We start from the raw sequence: 16,581 nt of genomic DNA on the forward strand, positions 1-16,581 counted from the left end.
AGCACTACCGGTTCATGTACTATTTTTTTCTGATCCTGCAAATAAGGATATTACTGCAGAAGGTGCACACAATCGATTCGCAATGTCAGAGTAACTTATAAACTCCGAAATTTCCAGGGAAACATGAACAAACAGCAGACATCGAAGGGAACTCGATGTCTAAACTAACCGGTTTTATATCCACTCTTTATAGGAGAAGAAAGACGGGCGGGTGGCCTTTCTCGTCATGCGAGGGGAGCCGCTAGACGCTGATGAGAGCAGCGGGAGCGGCAACTCATCCCCCGTCGAGGAGGAGGTGCCTCTACTCCGCCGAGACAACCGTCAGCTGGACGAGCTACTGGCAAGACTCCGGGGGTCACACTGATTCAAAGTACACAAGACAAGGCTTGTCTAGTCAAGATGGACCAGAAATTCTGTGAAGGACATTTTAGGCCTAAATTCTCTGTAACTCAGTCACATTGACTCAGTCAGTCAGTGACTCGGTCGGAGGATAACAGGCTTGCCCTTCGGGTCCAACAAAAAAGGATATCACGATGATCATGAGATATCCCACTGGATCTGCCGACTCTGCCATGAAAGGCAGAGCGTTAAACAAAATGTTGGAACTCTTTAACGCCATGCACAATTTTTGACAAGTAATTCCTTTACTTTCTCAACGGTGAATTTACACACCAGTAGGCTGTACTTGTTTCCACGTGCCATGTTTGCAGCTTCAATACAGAAAGCGAATGCATTTTACTATTTTGTAAATGGTCCTGCGTAAATGGTCCTGACTTTAAAAGCAGAATTGACGTTGCACAGTCTTTATTTTTTTCACTGATGATTTGAAATGGGAACTTTTCATACCCGAATTTGCACGAGGCAACTTTTCCGAGAAGTCATCAAGTGACTACTTATTTTTCTGGCAGAGAATGCCAATTGCAGATTTGAAGGTCGTGTCTTTTTATTGTTAAAATTCAATTTCATGAATATTAAACATAGGCCTATTGCAATATACGACAATGATTCCAAACTCGGTGTGCGTTATACACTTATGCCTATTTTCCATTATATTGTAAAGGCATTTTGTAGTATAGTTTTGCGTTTTGCAAAACAAATGGTTCAAAAATTGTAAGAGATGGGAGTATAGGTTTGGAATTGAGTGTGGATGGGTCGAGAGTTTTGATGCTTGGTTGGTATTCAGGGGAGAGGTGATGTGATGTGATGTGATGTGATGTGATGTATTGAGGAAAGTTTTAAGAAAAGGCGAGTTGGAAGAGGCAGAGATAATGAATGAGAGCAAGTATTTATAAAAAGGAGGTGATGTAAAAAAAAGAAAATAGTGAAAGAGAGACGGGCAGCCTGGTACGTAATGGATAAAGTAGAGTGAGTTGTGAAATCAGATGACTGTGATACAGAGAAGCAATGTGGAAAGGCGGGCGATGCACGAGATGTTTTCAATGTTTGCAGTGATTCGTTTTCATGTTTTGAGGTGAGAGAGGTCGTGATGGTTGTCAAAGGTTGATAAAGTGGATGGTCTCCGAGCTGAGAGTAAGGGGACATGATGAGGTCTGATTGAAAGTGCAAATGTCTCGGTTCGTATCTGAATCTTTTTAATGCAGTTAATCAGAACGCTTTCAAAAAACCAACTGTGCATATAAAAGATGGACATTGGAAGCTTAAAAATATATCAGAGAGAAGTATTCCTTGCACAAATAGCCTTTTACAATAACGTACAATGCCAACTACATACAAGCAGCTGAAACTAAAAATATAAGTTCCCGTAAACAGTGTCTAAACACAAATGTCTCACGTATTAAGGCGCAAGTGCAATATCTTGAGTGCAATGTTTAAAGTTAGTACAAAACGGGACGCGGCAGAAGCTGCAAAATGCACTATATTTGCATGTATTTTGCTACAAAAAGGGTGGGTTTAAGAAGAAGAAAATGTGTTTTATTGTCGATGGACACTAATTACTGCAATTTAAGTGCAATTCAGCTATTATGCAGTATTTGGTGTAAATAAGAAAAACAGTGTTTTATATACATGTATACCAACAAATTAGTAAGTAGATTTTGACTTGGAAAGTGGAAACGATATTATGAAACATTTCAGGGGAAAAGAGTAATGTTTATATGCTAGTGTAATGTTAATGAAAGTTCCCGCGGCCTATATGGAAACGTAATTTGGAGTGCCTCGCGAGCATAACTAACGAACAACATGATGAAATAATTTGTTGAAGAATGAATAATTTTGTTAAGGTATTTGGATGTTTCTTTACAGCAGGTGCTCTGTAAATGTAAAGTGTAATTAATAAAATGATTGTTTTAATATGCATGACTTGTAGTTATACGTGTAATTAAAAATTTTATTTAGTACTACTTTTGCAGATGTCAGAAATTTCATGCATGTACGATTCTAAACTTGACAATTCAGTACTTGTTCGTTTGTTAAAGTTAATTTAACTGCAGATCAATTTTTTATGCATTATCAATTTAGTCATTTGACTTTGACCTTTCTTGTGTATATCTGTCTCTAAGTCTTGCAGAAACTTATACTGTACATTTAGATGGAGAATGAGAGAGGCGTTATTTTGCAATTATAATCAATTATAAATCAGAAAACACGCTTTTCACTTTGAAAAGCGCAACTTGTACAATATCAATGATTTGTTAAATAATGCAATATAAAGTTAACTTTATCTGCTTACATCGTGTAAATACATATACATGTACATTAAAATTGCCAAAACAAAATCAATTTCTTAATGACGAAAATTGCCAGATACGTAACTTATTAGGAATACATTGTGCAGGAGATTCAATCCCGTTTCAATTATCTTCGTTCAAATTTAATTAGAAGTACATGTAGGGCCTATAACTATAGTCAGTTTTTTTTTCTTGCGGCGAGAAGAAACCGATGTATTTGGCAGAAACATAAACAATGCTCGTTGTATAAAGGTTAGTTTTTCGTAGATAAAAAAAGTTAACGATTAAAGACAGCCACTCATTCGTCAGAAAAAGAATATTATGACGTCACAAGTTGGCATTTCTGCCATTGAGGTTGCGCAGAAAATTTAAATACATGTAACTGTATCCGGTTGTAATATCCTTTTCGGGTTCACCGAAAATCTGTTGGTTGATATTTAAACACGTTGGTTTAGTTAATATTAGATTAGACTTTGTAATTGAAAAATTTCAGTGCTATAAGTTTCCGATCGATCATTCCAGAAAACCTTGCGGCAGTGAATACGACGATACAATTAGTTGATACACGATTCTGCTATACAAGTGCCAAAATGTCTTTAAAAAAACTACATGTACTAAGTTTTGTGTTGATGACATAACTGTCACGTGTTATCGTTCCAATGTGGGAATTAGTACACGCAGTACTAGCACAATAAATGACAAGGAAAGATTTAACTTTGCTTCAGCTTGTATTTATTCCCAAATGCCACATAAATCTATAAGTACAGATAAAAAAACGAAACAGACAAAGCTGTTATACAGGACGGATGCAATTTATGCAAATAAGGCACATTATAAACATATTTTGTTTTTATCAAACCCATTCGTATAATAAGGGGGATATATTGAACTCCACTGACGTTTGTCCTAGGATTATAGGAACACACAAAAACATCCCGTAACATTTCAGGCAAGGGTTTCATTTTTTTTATTTTACTGAAAGTGAGCGTCACCTGCCCTTTAATTGGTTACAAATCACATTTTTAAACACAGTCTAAACCAGAAGTGTTTCTCGAAGTATAGTTTGCATTCTTTTCAGTCAATCTTGTTTTTTTTTTCTCAATTATACACGTACTCAGAAAAGCTACATGAGCTTTTCAGGAATATGTTCTCGGTGGTTCTTCATAGAATCCTGGCGTGTAAACACACTTGAAAGTACATGTAAAATAACGTAGTGCACAAATAAGGAATATTGAAAACCTCTCAAACATTTAAACAAATTGGAAATAATTATATCAGGTTATCTTGTCACGTTTTTCTCTCGAATCTGAAGCGCAGGAAGGAGTCTTTGAGGGCATCACTCGTGGATGTGATCTGTGGTAGAAAAAAAGGAAAACGTAACTCTTAACTTGAAAGAAATTGAGATATGAAAGTACAACTGTAGTAGCAAGCTTCACTAGTGACAAGTTCATGAAAGGAATAGTCAATTTTTCATATGTAGTGGGTATGAATTGCACCCGTTCTCTAGACAGCTGTATACAAATAATGAATGTTTACGAATGCAATGGTAAGAATAATTTCATGAGGTGACAGATGGAATGTTCCTTTCCACATGGGTTGGGATGGATAATTCAATGACATGTGACCAACAACCAACCAATCAGATGACTGGGAGTTGTATTAGAAACAAAAATGTACCCACCTGGCAGCCGACAGCTCGTGCCATTCCTGTTACTTTACTCAGGAATTCTTGGCACTGTTCTGTTTTGAGTTCCAACATGAACCGCGCCGTCTCTGTAATGATTGTGGATTGGTCTGCAAAGACTGTCTTCAAGTCCTCGGTCAGGTAGTGCACCATGCTGAAAATATACACAAATTTGCAAATATTGGTCAGGTAATTCATCAGTCGAAAACTTTCAAAAAATGGATTTTCCTTTCCCTGAAATTAATCTAGATACACGGTATACGTACTGTTGCCCAAATGGTTGCGACAAAATTTCACAAGGTTGATGGGATTTGAACCCATGACCACTTGCTTACAAGTGCTGACGTCTTACCAATCAACCACCAAGCTTACAAGGGTCAGCTAGCCACCAATTAAATCTGCTCACAATGAGCTTCGAATTAAAGACTTTGAAACAGTGCTTATAAATTATGTCATCGGCGAATGCAAAAATGCAATAAGGAAATTGACTGCAACATATTGCCATGTTTAAAGGATAAGAGAAGTCGATATTTAAAAAAAATCCAAGATTGCATGTACATGTAGTGATAAATTCCTATAAATATTTCTCACCCATTGGAAAGGTAGACCATGTTGAACAACCCCTTGTATTTGCCCTTTTTGTGTATTTCATGTGCTGATCCGATCGGAAGAAAGTAAATCTTGACATTTTCTATCGGGATATTTTCTGTCAAAGGAAAGCAAGGGAATGGATTCAAGCAAAAACTATCAATTCGAGAACAAATGTATTGAAAATTCAATAAGTGGTTTTTGCTTTTCACCGACATATATTTTTATGAAATGTGCTGCAAAATATTTTGCCCAGTCAATTTGTTTGATTTAGTAAAAACAAGCAAGTTACTCAAAGAAAAGAAACGTTAAATAAATACCTAGAATATAAAAGGACTGTTCAAGATAACTTGAAATTATGAAATGCTGATAATAAGAATCAAAGACAATATTGACATTTTACCTCAGAAACATGTACACCTAGCATAACATTTCATACACTTCTACAATGTTTATTATTACATGTATTATGCAATGTTAATTTGGTAACTCCTTCATTCAGCGGCTTACCATATTCTTTATTCTGTTGATCCTTGTTTCCATTTTCTTCAACTTGTTTCTTCTTTTGCTCATTACTTTTATCTTCCTTCTTATCTTCTACTTCTTCCTCCTCTTCTTCCGTTATTTCTTCAAGTGTTGCCCCTTCGGAATTTTTCTTTTCTTTTGTCTCTGTGTCTTTGCTTGGTTTGGGAAGAACATATTTTTCACCCGTCGTCAGCTCGTGGAGCATGGCCAAGATGTTGTGTTCCGAGATGTCTTGTGCCGACTAGAAAGATAAGACAAAACTGGTAACTAGCTAGAGAACGAAATTAGGCACAAAACCTGCTTGGGGAAAAAGCTGCCCATTTGTTTCGGACATTTCAAATGGTAAATGGCAATGTCCAAGATCTGACCATAAATTTCACCATGTTAAAGAATAACAAAATAATTTTTAGCAAATGCAACTTTCCTATGAAACCAACAATTTTCAGCATTCATATCTTATTGATATAAAAAATAGAGGCAGACATGAAACAGCAGTCTGACCTTTGTGTACTTGTCATTAGTCTTCTTTGTCAGACTGGCTTCCTCAGACTCAATACCAAAGGCTAGGTAGGGACTGCTGACAATGTCACCCCAGTAGCCTCGCTGTGGGACGTTACCACTGGTCTAAAAATAAAAAAAGAATTCAAGTATGTCTTCATTATGAAATAACAACGAACATAACACTGTGAGGAACATACACTCGATATTTTGAGTTCAGTCAATTGAACTAGAGTTGCTATTAGCATAATTGTTCAGCACCTTTACATGTATTTACAAAGCAAACACATGTTTGGGAAGGGACAACAACAACATGTACCTCTTAAATTCACAGTCTTTGCCGTCTTCCTATGTAAATTTCCGACGATAATATTAAGTGATTGTTTTTAAATGAAAGTGCCCTCCATCATTATAATTTATAAAGCTTTTCCTTGACCCTCCAATATACACACAGTTTACGATATTAAAACCTTATACACATTCAAAGAGATTTAGCTGGCCAGTAGGTATATCAAATTTTATCAATTCTTCAAATGGATCAATTGCGATAATTTTAGGACTATATAATTTGACAACCTTCACTGGGACAAAAACACATAAACAAAATTAACTACAAAAACATTTAATGAGATTTGAGGCTTTACACTGTAAAACTTTCTGACAACTTTACGGCTTGTTTTAAATAAATTTCTCAAGAATTTAAACGTTTTAAGTTAGTCCATGGGAATAGTCAGCTTATTTTCAAACTAACAGTCTTGACAATAAGTCCCGATGCGAGTGTCTTGTTGGGCACGTCGTAGGTTCCTTCTCTCACGCTGAACGCGGACCCAGTCTCTCTCCAGTAACTGTATTCTTTCTTATGGATGATGCCAGCACCGCGGTCCAATAACTTCATGTTGTAGTCCCAGTCATAGGCCCCCACGCGGGAGTCATAACGGGTCGATAGGTAACGTCTTAACCTGTTGTCCCTGAAATGATCAAAAGCAGAGAAAACGATTTGTGGTACCAACAGTTCCACTAAATTGAACTTCTTCTTTATAGGTATTGACTTTACATAATTGAAAACAAACACATAGAAAACGTTTTGTGGCATTTGAACAATTGTACAAAATTGAATCTGTCATGGTACACTAAACTCTTGATTGAAATACAAAATTGGAAATGCCATTAAAAAACTCCAAACGTTCTAATCATGGACGTATTCCCAACATTGATTTTGGAGAAATGAGTGCTTCAAACATTCATGTTTTAACATCTTTATGCTTGTAAAAACTATACACAGCAACTCACCAGCACTTGGAGATATCAAAAACTCTGTCGTCGCTGCCTCTCCAAAACTTGAAGATTGCCTCTAGCTGATCTCGTTCTTTAAACTTCAACAAGGAGAAATCAAATGCTGGGAGCCTCTGAGCCAAGTAGTCAGAGTCAGTCACCATTCTGGAGACACCACAAAGATCAGCATAAATACTTCCGACATAAATGCTTTTGATGAAGGGTTTCATTTAAATTTTAAGCATGGACGACAGAGGGAGACAAAGAACTCATCAATTTAAGGATTATGATGAAGATATTGGGTAAAGCTTTGTAAAAAAAATGTAATAAATCACAATTAAGCTCCATAACTTCTGCTATAGTAGTACAAGCGTCACGAGATAATAAATTACCACAAACTATAATTGTTAAACTAACGTTGAATTTACTGTAATTATTTTAATTAATGGACATTGGAAAAGTCCACTCAAAAAAGATGCAGCTTTGAAGGAAAAGTTGATTAGCCTGATGACCAGGGGTAATAATAAGTGTTCTGAAAGGACAATAATTTGGTGACATAATGCATGTAAAAAAAATATGATTTGTACAAAGACAGGCATGTTGACTTGAGAAAAAATACTGTATTGCAAAATTTTATAATAATTAGAATGCTCATCTCTTCATGAAACTAGTGACAAATCATACAAACCTGATGAAGTCTTTTGCCTTGCTGACGATGTAGTCCCTGGTTTGTTGTCTCACTAAGGAGTTGCCAAAGACCTCTAGGAACAACTCTGTCTTCTCCTGCAGACCCATCAGCTTGGGTGATTCCAGGGCTAGGTTTGTCAGGAGTAAGTGCCGGCCAAGGAGTTCCAAGTTGCTCTCAATGACATAAAACTACGGAGGAGATGGGAAAAAAAAAAATTTGAGTGATGAAAAATGCCAAAAATGGTGTACAAAAAGCTCAACTTTGGAAATATCCTATACTTTTGTACACAGCAAGTGAGGGAAAAGCTCAAAAAAAGCTGAAATTCAAAACACAAAAGGCTGAAATCAGCTTTAAAGCTGAGATTTCACAGTGACACCCCTGAATACATACATGTACAAGTACATGTACAGACTGACAATTCCTGTTAAGGCAAACTATCCAACATGCTTACATTGATTTGTTTCTTCTTGTGCCGATGTGATAATGCAATAGTCTTGAGCATATGTCTGCAGTCTCCAGCTCCTATCATCAGGATGTTCAGATCTGAGGAAGTCTCAACATCTCTGACTGGTGATCCAAAACAGAAATTTGTATAAATTGTAATAACAGTAAATTTCAAGAGCATTTCAAGCAGGGACATGTGAGTGTAACAAAAATGGGGACGACTTTAATTTTAATTTTAATGACTGGAAAGTGGATCAATAAAATCAATGTAAATTCCACGATAAATAAATATACGTCAATGCTATACATGTACATGTAGAATACAGCAAATTTAAAGTAATGAGAATAGCTAGCCCTATTCTCTGGCCACACACTGCCACTGGAGTAGACTCTGTGCCGACTACTTCAGTGCGTGGCAATATTTTAGGGCTAGAGAATAGCTACTGCCAATACCAATTTTCAATAATTTTCTTCTTCGTAAATCCATGGCTTTGCATGATTTTTTTTTTTTTTTTTTAAAGGGAAATAATGTCCGAGAACCATTCGGTGAATGAATGATTCCATTGTCTGGTTCCAACAAATGCCAAAGATCCTGACGTTGAATACCATAGAGTTACGTCAGGGAGACGAGACGGTTCCGTAAGGCCAAAAAAAAAAAGTCTCCGGTTTCTGGTATGCACGCGCGTCGCCATAGCCATGCGCGTCGGCAAAATGACAAAGTTTTTTTTTCAATGAAAGATGATGTCTCAAAACCGCCAAACTCACTGGTTTGACTGGAATCCTGCTGCTGCACAATTTTAACGTGTTTTTAGATGGGGTTATGATCGAGAATAAGCTTTATGTGGCCTCTCTGGACTCCCATATATTTTCACTAAGTTTAGTCGGGCACCATTTGCAGTCATCAGCTGACATTTGAAGCAAAAAAGTCAGGTAAAAAAAAAAAAAAAAGCCGCGTCGCCGCACCACTTTTTGGGCAAGCTCCATACCAGAAACCGGAGACTTTTTTTTTTGGCCTAATGATAGCAGTTGAAAATTGCGTTACGGCTACCGTAACCATACTAGACAAACCACGGCACCGCGTAGCTGGAGTTACCCAGCCCTGAGTTTTATCATTGGGTTGTCTATTAGGGCTGGAGCGATTTTTTCTCGTAACTTGTAGTATAGGCAAAATTTTTTGGAAAATGTTCAATTTTGTCCCCATTACACACTAATTGCAACTGCAACTCACCCCAAACTTGCCTGGAATAACCATTACACAGGTCCTTGAATTAAAAAACGATCCACGATGAAGATTCAGCCTACAATTGCAGTGAAAACAGGAGGAATAACCGCTAACTTGACAACCTTGCTGGATTGGCCAGGACCGCAATTGGTTTGTGCACAAAAAAAATTGTGTACAATGAATGGCGGTCGATTAACAGGCACAGAGAGCGATCGCTGTCAACTACTCGTTTTTGCCGGCTGCGCTGGCTGTTGGCGCATGACGTCACGCGGAAGCGTAACACCCGATGACTGTTTCATGCACTAATATAAGGTTTACCACTCGCATCACAGCTTTGGTACTGGAACCGCAACCAATAGTGCATGAAACAGTCATCGGGTGTTACGCTTCCGCGTGACGTCATGCGCCAACAGCCAGCGCAGCCGGCAAAAACGAGTAGTTGCCTGTTAATCGACCGCCATTCATTGTACACAATTTTTTTTGTGCACAAACCAATTGCGGTCCTGGCCAATCCAGCAAGGTTGTCAAGTTAGCGGTTATTCCTCCTGTTTTCACTGCAATTGTAGGCTAAATCTTCATCGTGGATCGTTTTTTACTTCAAGGACCTGTGTAATGGTTATTCCAGGCAAGTTTGGGGTGAGTTGCAGTTGCAATTAGTGTGTAACGGGGACAAAATTGAACATTTTCCAAAAAAATTTGCCTATACTACAAGTTACGAGAAAAATTCGCTCCAGCCCTAATAATAGACAACCCAATGATAAAACTCAGGGCTGGGTAACTCCAGCTAGGCACCGCGTGAATATAAATGTTGTGCCTCGCACTGACTAAATTTTGCACACAAAATTCCATAGAGCCTACAGGCAGAACATTTCCAACTTTACCTTTGTCTTGGAGATCTAGTGCGGGACTGAATCCCCACCAGGTTATTGCACCAAATGCATCCGTCATCCTTCAATGCAACCTGAAATAATTGACCGAAAAATGACACTTCTGTTACTGAAATTTAGTGAAAATAAATAAGTTAGTAACCGTAAACAACCCCGCGCGCACACGCAGTTTACATGTTATTTGTACTACTAAATCGTACGTACTGTAATGTTATTGTTGACGGGATTTGTTTTCGCTCTGGAATTTTCAACGGCTGTTGCATGACAGCATGCACAACATAAACATGCCATTTGTACACTGCAAGATGGATGTCAACCACGGAGTGAAGATTTGGGTCGTCGTAAATCGAATCGATTTAGGTGGTAAGCAGTGACTTATTCCGTTTTATAAACAATTTCTGTAATATCTGTGATATCTTTAGGGGTGTTTTAGGGTTTTAGGTATTTCGAAAATCCATATTTGTTCTTTATTTGATACGGAATAAAGACCATATTTTATTCCTGAAAAAGGGTTGACTGATCTGTGATTGTAATAAACACTGATTAACATGTACATGTACATGCATAGGGAGCCTACATCATCATGAAGTTGGAATGTGATTGAACTTGGGAAGAATGTAGTATTATAATATTCACACACAACATGACATTGAACATTGTTTGTCACTCATGGTTGTCTTAAAATTAGTTGCTACATTTATTTTCCCAAATGAAATTCATGTGTTGTTTTCATTAAATTACAGCAATTATTTGCAATGACTGACCATCATTTTTGTTTTATTTGATTAAATTTATTCCCAATTTCCACATAATAATGATACAGATTAGTACGGTACTTAAGATTTAATAACAAAATATTATCTTGAACTGTAAATTAAAAATTAAACATAGAGAGTCCCCATATAGTGGAATAAGCAGGGATGACGCAAAAAGTTTTAAAAACTTACTTCCATTGCAGTCCCAAATCATGGAATTTTTTGGGGTTTAAAAAGTGGTGTCAGGATACTTCATCCTTCCCTTAAAGGGAATATACATCATTTGCTTTTGCTGTAATTTTCAGAAATGGATGGAATTGGGGGGTTGGAAAAATATAGCAAATATAGTTACACTGACTTTTTTGAGGTTTTGGGTTCGAAAATGCTATAAAAACCAAGAAAAACAATCATTTTCCTGAAGTCTGGCTCCCTGACTCCATTTAGGAAGAAACAGAGCAGTTTACATACATTGGGGAATTGTAAGGTCAGGGAACCAGTCTAGCTGGCTTGTACCCGTTCATAGAAGTGTAATCGATTACAAACAAGTGCGATGGTCAACTGGGGCCAGTATGTGAAAAAAAGCCAGTCGTTTCCAACGCTGGTCGGCCGATCAGCGTTGGAAATTGATACAAAAATACCACTTTTCTTGAAAATGACAGTATACCAGGTGCCATGATTTTACAGGATGCTTTACACTGTCATTCACTAACAGTCCAGCAAGGTATTTCAAAATGATTTGGTAGTTTTATCTTTTGATGTTTGCAAATGTTGTATTTTCCCTTTAACTAAAGTGTAGAATTGAAACCTAGCTCCTTTCTTTAACATTGTTTTCCTTCGCAACCCCTCCCCCTTACATGTTTTAATTGAATGATCCATGTTCCTGTATGTTTTCTTAATTCAGGTACACCATCTTTTGAGAGACAAGCAGCAACACCCATCCTACTACCCCAGAATGTCTGCTGTACAGAGGTCCAGCGCGCTATCAGAAACAAACTGCAGATCAAAGAAGACACCCTTGTTCTGAAGGTGGGTAGGGCTCTTTAGGATCAGAACGTCTGTAGATGTCATTCAAGTAAAGCATATTCATGTATAAATCTCACTTTTCTGTTTTCAATACATTGATGGCCATCACCTAGTCAAACAATTTGGGACTCTCAATACTGTGTATGAGAGTCCCAAAACTTAAGGTATTGAAAACATGCAATACAAGAAAATAGACTGACACCTGAAACAACCGGTCCAACACCGCTTCAGTACTGCATCAATCAACCATGCTCAAAGAATTTAAGAAACATATGGCATGAACCGGGAACTAGTCTCTATTAACACACATTTCTCCATAGTCAGCCACCAGACTATAAATGATACTGAATGAAGAGGTCAGTCTTTCCAAATAGTTGGACAGTGGTTGGACATGTACCAGTCTAGTCTTTATAGCCTCATTTTGAAATCACTTGACTTCCCTCTCATGTGCAAAATATTGAAGAAAAGTCTCCTATACAAATTGAATTGAGTCTGCAAACTTAGTTGGTGAAATACTGAAGACCTTTTTCTTTGCCAAGTGGAATTTTTGGAGAAATTTGCTGGCTAAAGTGAGAGTAAAGTGGGCCTGATTTAGTTTTGCACGTTTCAGAGCACTCCAGAGCCCTGTCTGGACAATTACCTATGTACAATTTCGAATAGTTTTAACGTAGTTTTGTTGATATTGAAAGCTCTGATAAAAAGTTGATGGCTTTTTATTTTCAGTTACGGAACAGCAGAGGTTCTCTCATACCCATCAACAGTCATGTGACTTCCAATTCTAAATTTATGTAAGTATATCTCAAAATAAAAATGACTAAATTATTTTGTTTCTTTTAAGTATGCTGCTTTTATGTAAGGCCAAAAAAAAAATAAGTCGGTCTCTGGTCAGCGCGCGCGTCGATTTTAATCATGCGCGTCGATCTTTTTTTTTTCCAAAATGTTCCGCGGTAGCTCCAACAGCGCCCTCTATTTCCGCACCTCCTCAATTTTTTTTACCAAAGAGCACCAAGGAATGGGAAATTGCACCAAGGCAAATGATCGAAAGCACCAAGGCAAATTATGGAGGACACCAATGTACATGAGGACACCAAAAAAGCAAAATAGTACCCACCTTGTCTGTACAATCCAAGCTTGAAGAAAAAAAGAAAAAAAGCAAAAAAAAAAAAAAAAAAGCCGCGTGGCCGCGTCAATTCCGGAAATTTGGTCTGACCAGAGACCGAATATTTTTTTTTTTTTGGCCTTATGTAAGGTTACCTTTTTTTTCTTTGTGGACTTGTAGTCCACAAAGAAGAAAAACCTTACTCTTTTCATTTTGTATTTTGGAAAAGAAATTATTTTATACATCTGAATTTTAATAATGATTTTTGTCGCTTTTTGGCAGGCCATATACATTGGAGGTTGTACAACGATACCAACATGGTGAGTATTCTTGACTTCTCAAAATTACCAAACTTGGAATCCTCAAGATGAACAAGTTTTAGGGAAAACAGTTCTTTTACTCATTATCATTAAATTTGAACAAAGACACACTGTTTTGTGGGGTTTTGTGTGATCATCTTTACATTTTTCCCCCTGTTCACAGTCAAACCACTGCCAAGAACAGTCAAATTAAACGGCTTCAGTGAAGTAACAAAAGTCAGGTTACAGAAAATCATGCGAAGGGTAAGTATGTTCCATGTTCTTAAACGTCTTAGACGAAAGGAATTTGCACTTCTCACTTGTTTTGGACATTCACTGATTTTGTATCGGTCAATATACAAAAATAAGGAGTATCACACCAAAACACAATTTACAAATATCAATTAAAATATTGTACATCAGATTTGATTGAACCAGCCAACCAATCACGCAAGCTCGTTGGTCGAGTGGTAAGACGTCTGCACTGGAAAGCAGGAGGTCATGGGTTCGAATCCCACCCGAGTTGTTTTTTCCAACTTTCCCTCGGGAGGTAATACAACTGAGTATACAGTGTTTATATGTCGGTGAAGGGCAAAACCTAATGTTGATCAATTAAAAGTATTCATATTTATTTAGAAGCTTGTAGATTTACAATTTTGCCTCCCATTCCTGTTACAGATACAGCAGCTGGAGCAAACAGTTCCCGAGCTTAGAAATCGACGAGAGGATAAAATCACGCAGGTAGGACTCGGGGCTAATGTAATGCAGCTTAAGCTTAAGCACAGAAATACATTGTATGCTTAGCACATTAACAGTTCTCCAAGCTACAGCAGGTTACCAGTTAAAATGTTGTGAAATGTGTATACTGGTTGTGACTGGTTCCCCGCTGAGTTCTGCTTAGAAAGGGAGTTTACTATTATAAAGCAAAACTGATAATTTATTTAACCCTTTAGTCACTGTACTGTACCGAAATTGCCCTGACTATTGCTCACTGTAGCGCCTGAAACCGCCCGAGCACTCTATGGTTTTATTAATTCTTTAGTGAGTAAACACAATGTAATACAATGTAGAACAGGTGCAAATTGGTTAAAGCATGCATTGAAAATTCAGTAAAACATGGACCACATTTGAAGAAAGGGATAGACCTTTGGTGCATTTTAATTCAGAGGGTAAAATTTAGAAAATAGACCACAGCATGAAAACATAAATATTGTTATTTCCCCCAGGAAATGGAAGAGCTGAATGAGAAGATGAGGTTCCTGAACAAGAGGATGCAGGACGCAGAAGGCCACAAGTGGAAGGGGATGTTCAAGAAGCATCCGTTGTGGTGAGAGAGATGGGATGATAGAGGGCGCTCTTCGAGCTGGCTATCGACGGTGTTACCCCCAACTGTGGCATCGTCCCAAATAAAGTTGGGACGGTCCCAACAACAGTTTTGATCATCCAAACTATAGTCAGGAATTCCCAACTTTTTGTTTGGGACTGACTGTCCGAACAATAGTTAGGACCATTGCCATAGCTGGAGCATAACAACGGCAGTCTCATCAACTTGTTATCAAGTTGACACAAGTCAATCAAAAGGTGCCCAGTCTCAAGTCAGTGGAAAAACTATTGAAGTAACTCCAACAAAGGCGTTTCTTCGTCATTGTTCATCCTTTAGTGACTTGAGACCGAACTAATGTGAATGACTCCTTTACAAATGTGCTTTCTCAGCATTGTGAATTTGATAGTCTTTTTGAAGATTCGAACAAAATGGTTATGTATTCGTTGCTTATGAAATACAGCAGGGTCACAATTTTATATACAAACTCTCAATCATGTTCAACAATACGCCTCAACTGTCCTGTCTAAAGTAAAGGCTTAGAATGATTTTCAAGAAAAAATTTATCAATTGTATAGCATTATTATGAGCTATCCCAAAAGTGATTATAGACTGTATATGTTTTCGTGCTTGAATGAGCATTCATTAAAAGAAGACTGATCCATTTGTAGAAGGGTTTGCAAGTTTCACCATCCCAACAATATTGTCATTTTTATTAAGCATGTGGGCCTACCTTGAACTGTTATGTAAAAAAATATTGTACACAATCTGATATATATTATTTATAAAAAGAAAAGTTACAGCACATGTTAGTAGTGCACTTCTGTCAATCATGAAGATTGAAAAGACCAAAGTGAAACATGTACATATTGGTAAATTGTTTACACCTGATTATTAAATGTAGATACATTGTAAATGACTATTAGATGAAGCCACTTAAACATATTTATAGGTACCGGTACTATAATTCACTGACAAAAATATTCAGAGTTTAATTTAATCTAAGCCATTAACAGTGCAAAGATTTCTACAATTTAAATTTGGCAGCAAATTTCAACTTGGGTTGATCTTTTTAAGGTCTTGTTCAAAGGATGGTTTCCCATATTTTTGTATCAGTGTATGTTGAAAGGATACGTGTATTAGAATTCTTTTTGTTTTTGTAGATTCTCTTTCAGATTACAACACTTGTCTCAAATCTCCCATGGATTTTAATTTTGTGCAGATACATGTGTAGGAAGTGTTAAAATCTGTCTGGTTTATATGATCATACATTTTGTTTGGCTTTCTATTCAGCACTAAGTTAGTGTCATTCTTAACCCACTAAAGTGCAATATATGACGATGTAATTCTGTACATGTAAGCATATATACCTTGTAGAACATAACCATGAGTGCGAGAGAAATAAAGGTTGTGAAACCGGATAATCGGTAGTTATGTTTATTCTCGTGGTTTTATTTTATAAGACAAATAAAATGAATCTGGAAGAAATGTCATCATCCCCTCCCACGCATCAGAAAGCAAACTTGCACTTAAATTAATTGTGCACAAATTTCTGAACTGTCTCAAGGCCGATGTTACGGGCCTTACTT

At 37.2% G+C, this 16,581-nt stretch overlaps 3 protein-coding genes across 3 annotated transcripts in view; 2 read left to right on the forward strand and 1 right to left on the reverse strand.

Moving 5' to 3' along the window:
* Nucleotides 1–2,739, forward strand: part of LOC119746506 — a 43,018-nt gene extending 40,279 nt beyond the window's left edge. Inside the window, exon 47 of the mRNA XM_038223479.1 lies at nt 194–2,739. Within this exon, the coding sequence (XP_038079407.1) occupies nt 194–364 (171 nt within the window). The 3' untranslated portion in view covers nt 365–2,739. The remainder of the gene's footprint in view (nt 1–193) is intronic.
* Nucleotides 2,740–3,657: 918 nt separating this feature from the next.
* Nucleotides 3,658–10,675, reverse strand: LOC119746509 (dynein assembly factor 3, axonemal-like). Its single transcript, XM_038223486.1, has 10 exons — nt 10,490–10,675; nt 8,394–8,509; nt 7,943–8,130; nt 7,273–7,419; nt 6,734–6,950; nt 5,986–6,108; nt 5,470–5,725; nt 4,963–5,077; nt 4,369–4,525; nt 3,658–4,040 (listed from the first exon to the last, which is right to left on the reverse strand). The coding sequence occupies exons 1-10, from the start codon at nt 10,554–10,556 to the stop codon at nt 3,975–3,977; spliced, it is 1,452 nt and encodes a 483-aa protein (XP_038079414.1). The 5' UTR covers nt 10,557–10,675; the 3' UTR covers nt 3,658–3,974.
* Nucleotides 10,665–16,413, forward strand: LOC119746510. Its single transcript, XM_038223487.1, has 7 exons — nt 10,665–10,858; nt 12,152–12,276; nt 12,997–13,061; nt 13,655–13,692; nt 13,856–13,935; nt 14,350–14,412; nt 14,898–16,413. The coding sequence occupies exons 1-7, from the start codon at nt 10,765–10,767 to the stop codon at nt 15,000–15,002; spliced, it is 570 nt and encodes a 189-aa protein (XP_038079415.1). The 5' UTR covers nt 10,665–10,764; the 3' UTR covers nt 15,003–16,413.
* Nucleotides 16,414–16,581: the final 168 nt, after the last annotated feature.

Source organism: Patiria miniata, unplaced genomic scaffold (assembly GCF_015706575.1).
Source record: "Patiria miniata isolate m_02_andy unplaced genomic scaffold, ASM1570657v1 HiC_scaffold_7, whole genome shotgun sequence".
In the NCBI taxonomy this organism is placed as follows: Eukaryota; Metazoa; Echinodermata; class Asteroidea; order Valvatida; family Asterinidae; genus Patiria; species Patiria miniata.

What these genes read in the sequence shown, in the direction of transcription:
- LOC119746509 (XM_038223486.1), bottom strand. Translation starts at nt 10,556, where the DNA reads ATGACGGATGCATTTGGTGCAATAACCTGGTGGGGATTCAGTCCCGCA. An exon ending in CGGGACTTATTGTCAAGACT is followed by an intron (nt 6,109 to 6,733) that starts GTTAGTTTGAAA and finishes TTTTATTTTTAG; the next exon opens with ACCAGTGGTAACGTCCCACA. An exon ending in CACGAGCTGTCGGCTGCCAG is followed by an intron (nt 4,041 to 4,368) that starts GTGGGTACATTT and finishes TTTCTACCACAG; the next exon opens with ATCACATCCACGAGTGATGC.
- LOC119746510 (XM_038223487.1), top strand. Translation starts at nt 10,765, where the DNA reads ATGCACAACATAAACATGCCATTTGTACACTGCAAGATGGATGTCAAC. An exon ending in AAGACACCCTTGTTCTGAAG is followed by an intron (nt 12,277 to 12,996) that starts GTGGGTAGGGCT and finishes TTTTATTTTCAG; the next exon opens with TTACGGAACAGCAGAGGTTC. An exon ending in ACTTCCAATTCTAAATTTAT is followed by an intron (nt 13,062 to 13,654) that starts GTAAGTATATCT and finishes GCTTTTTGGCAG; the next exon opens with GCCATATACATTGGAGGTTG.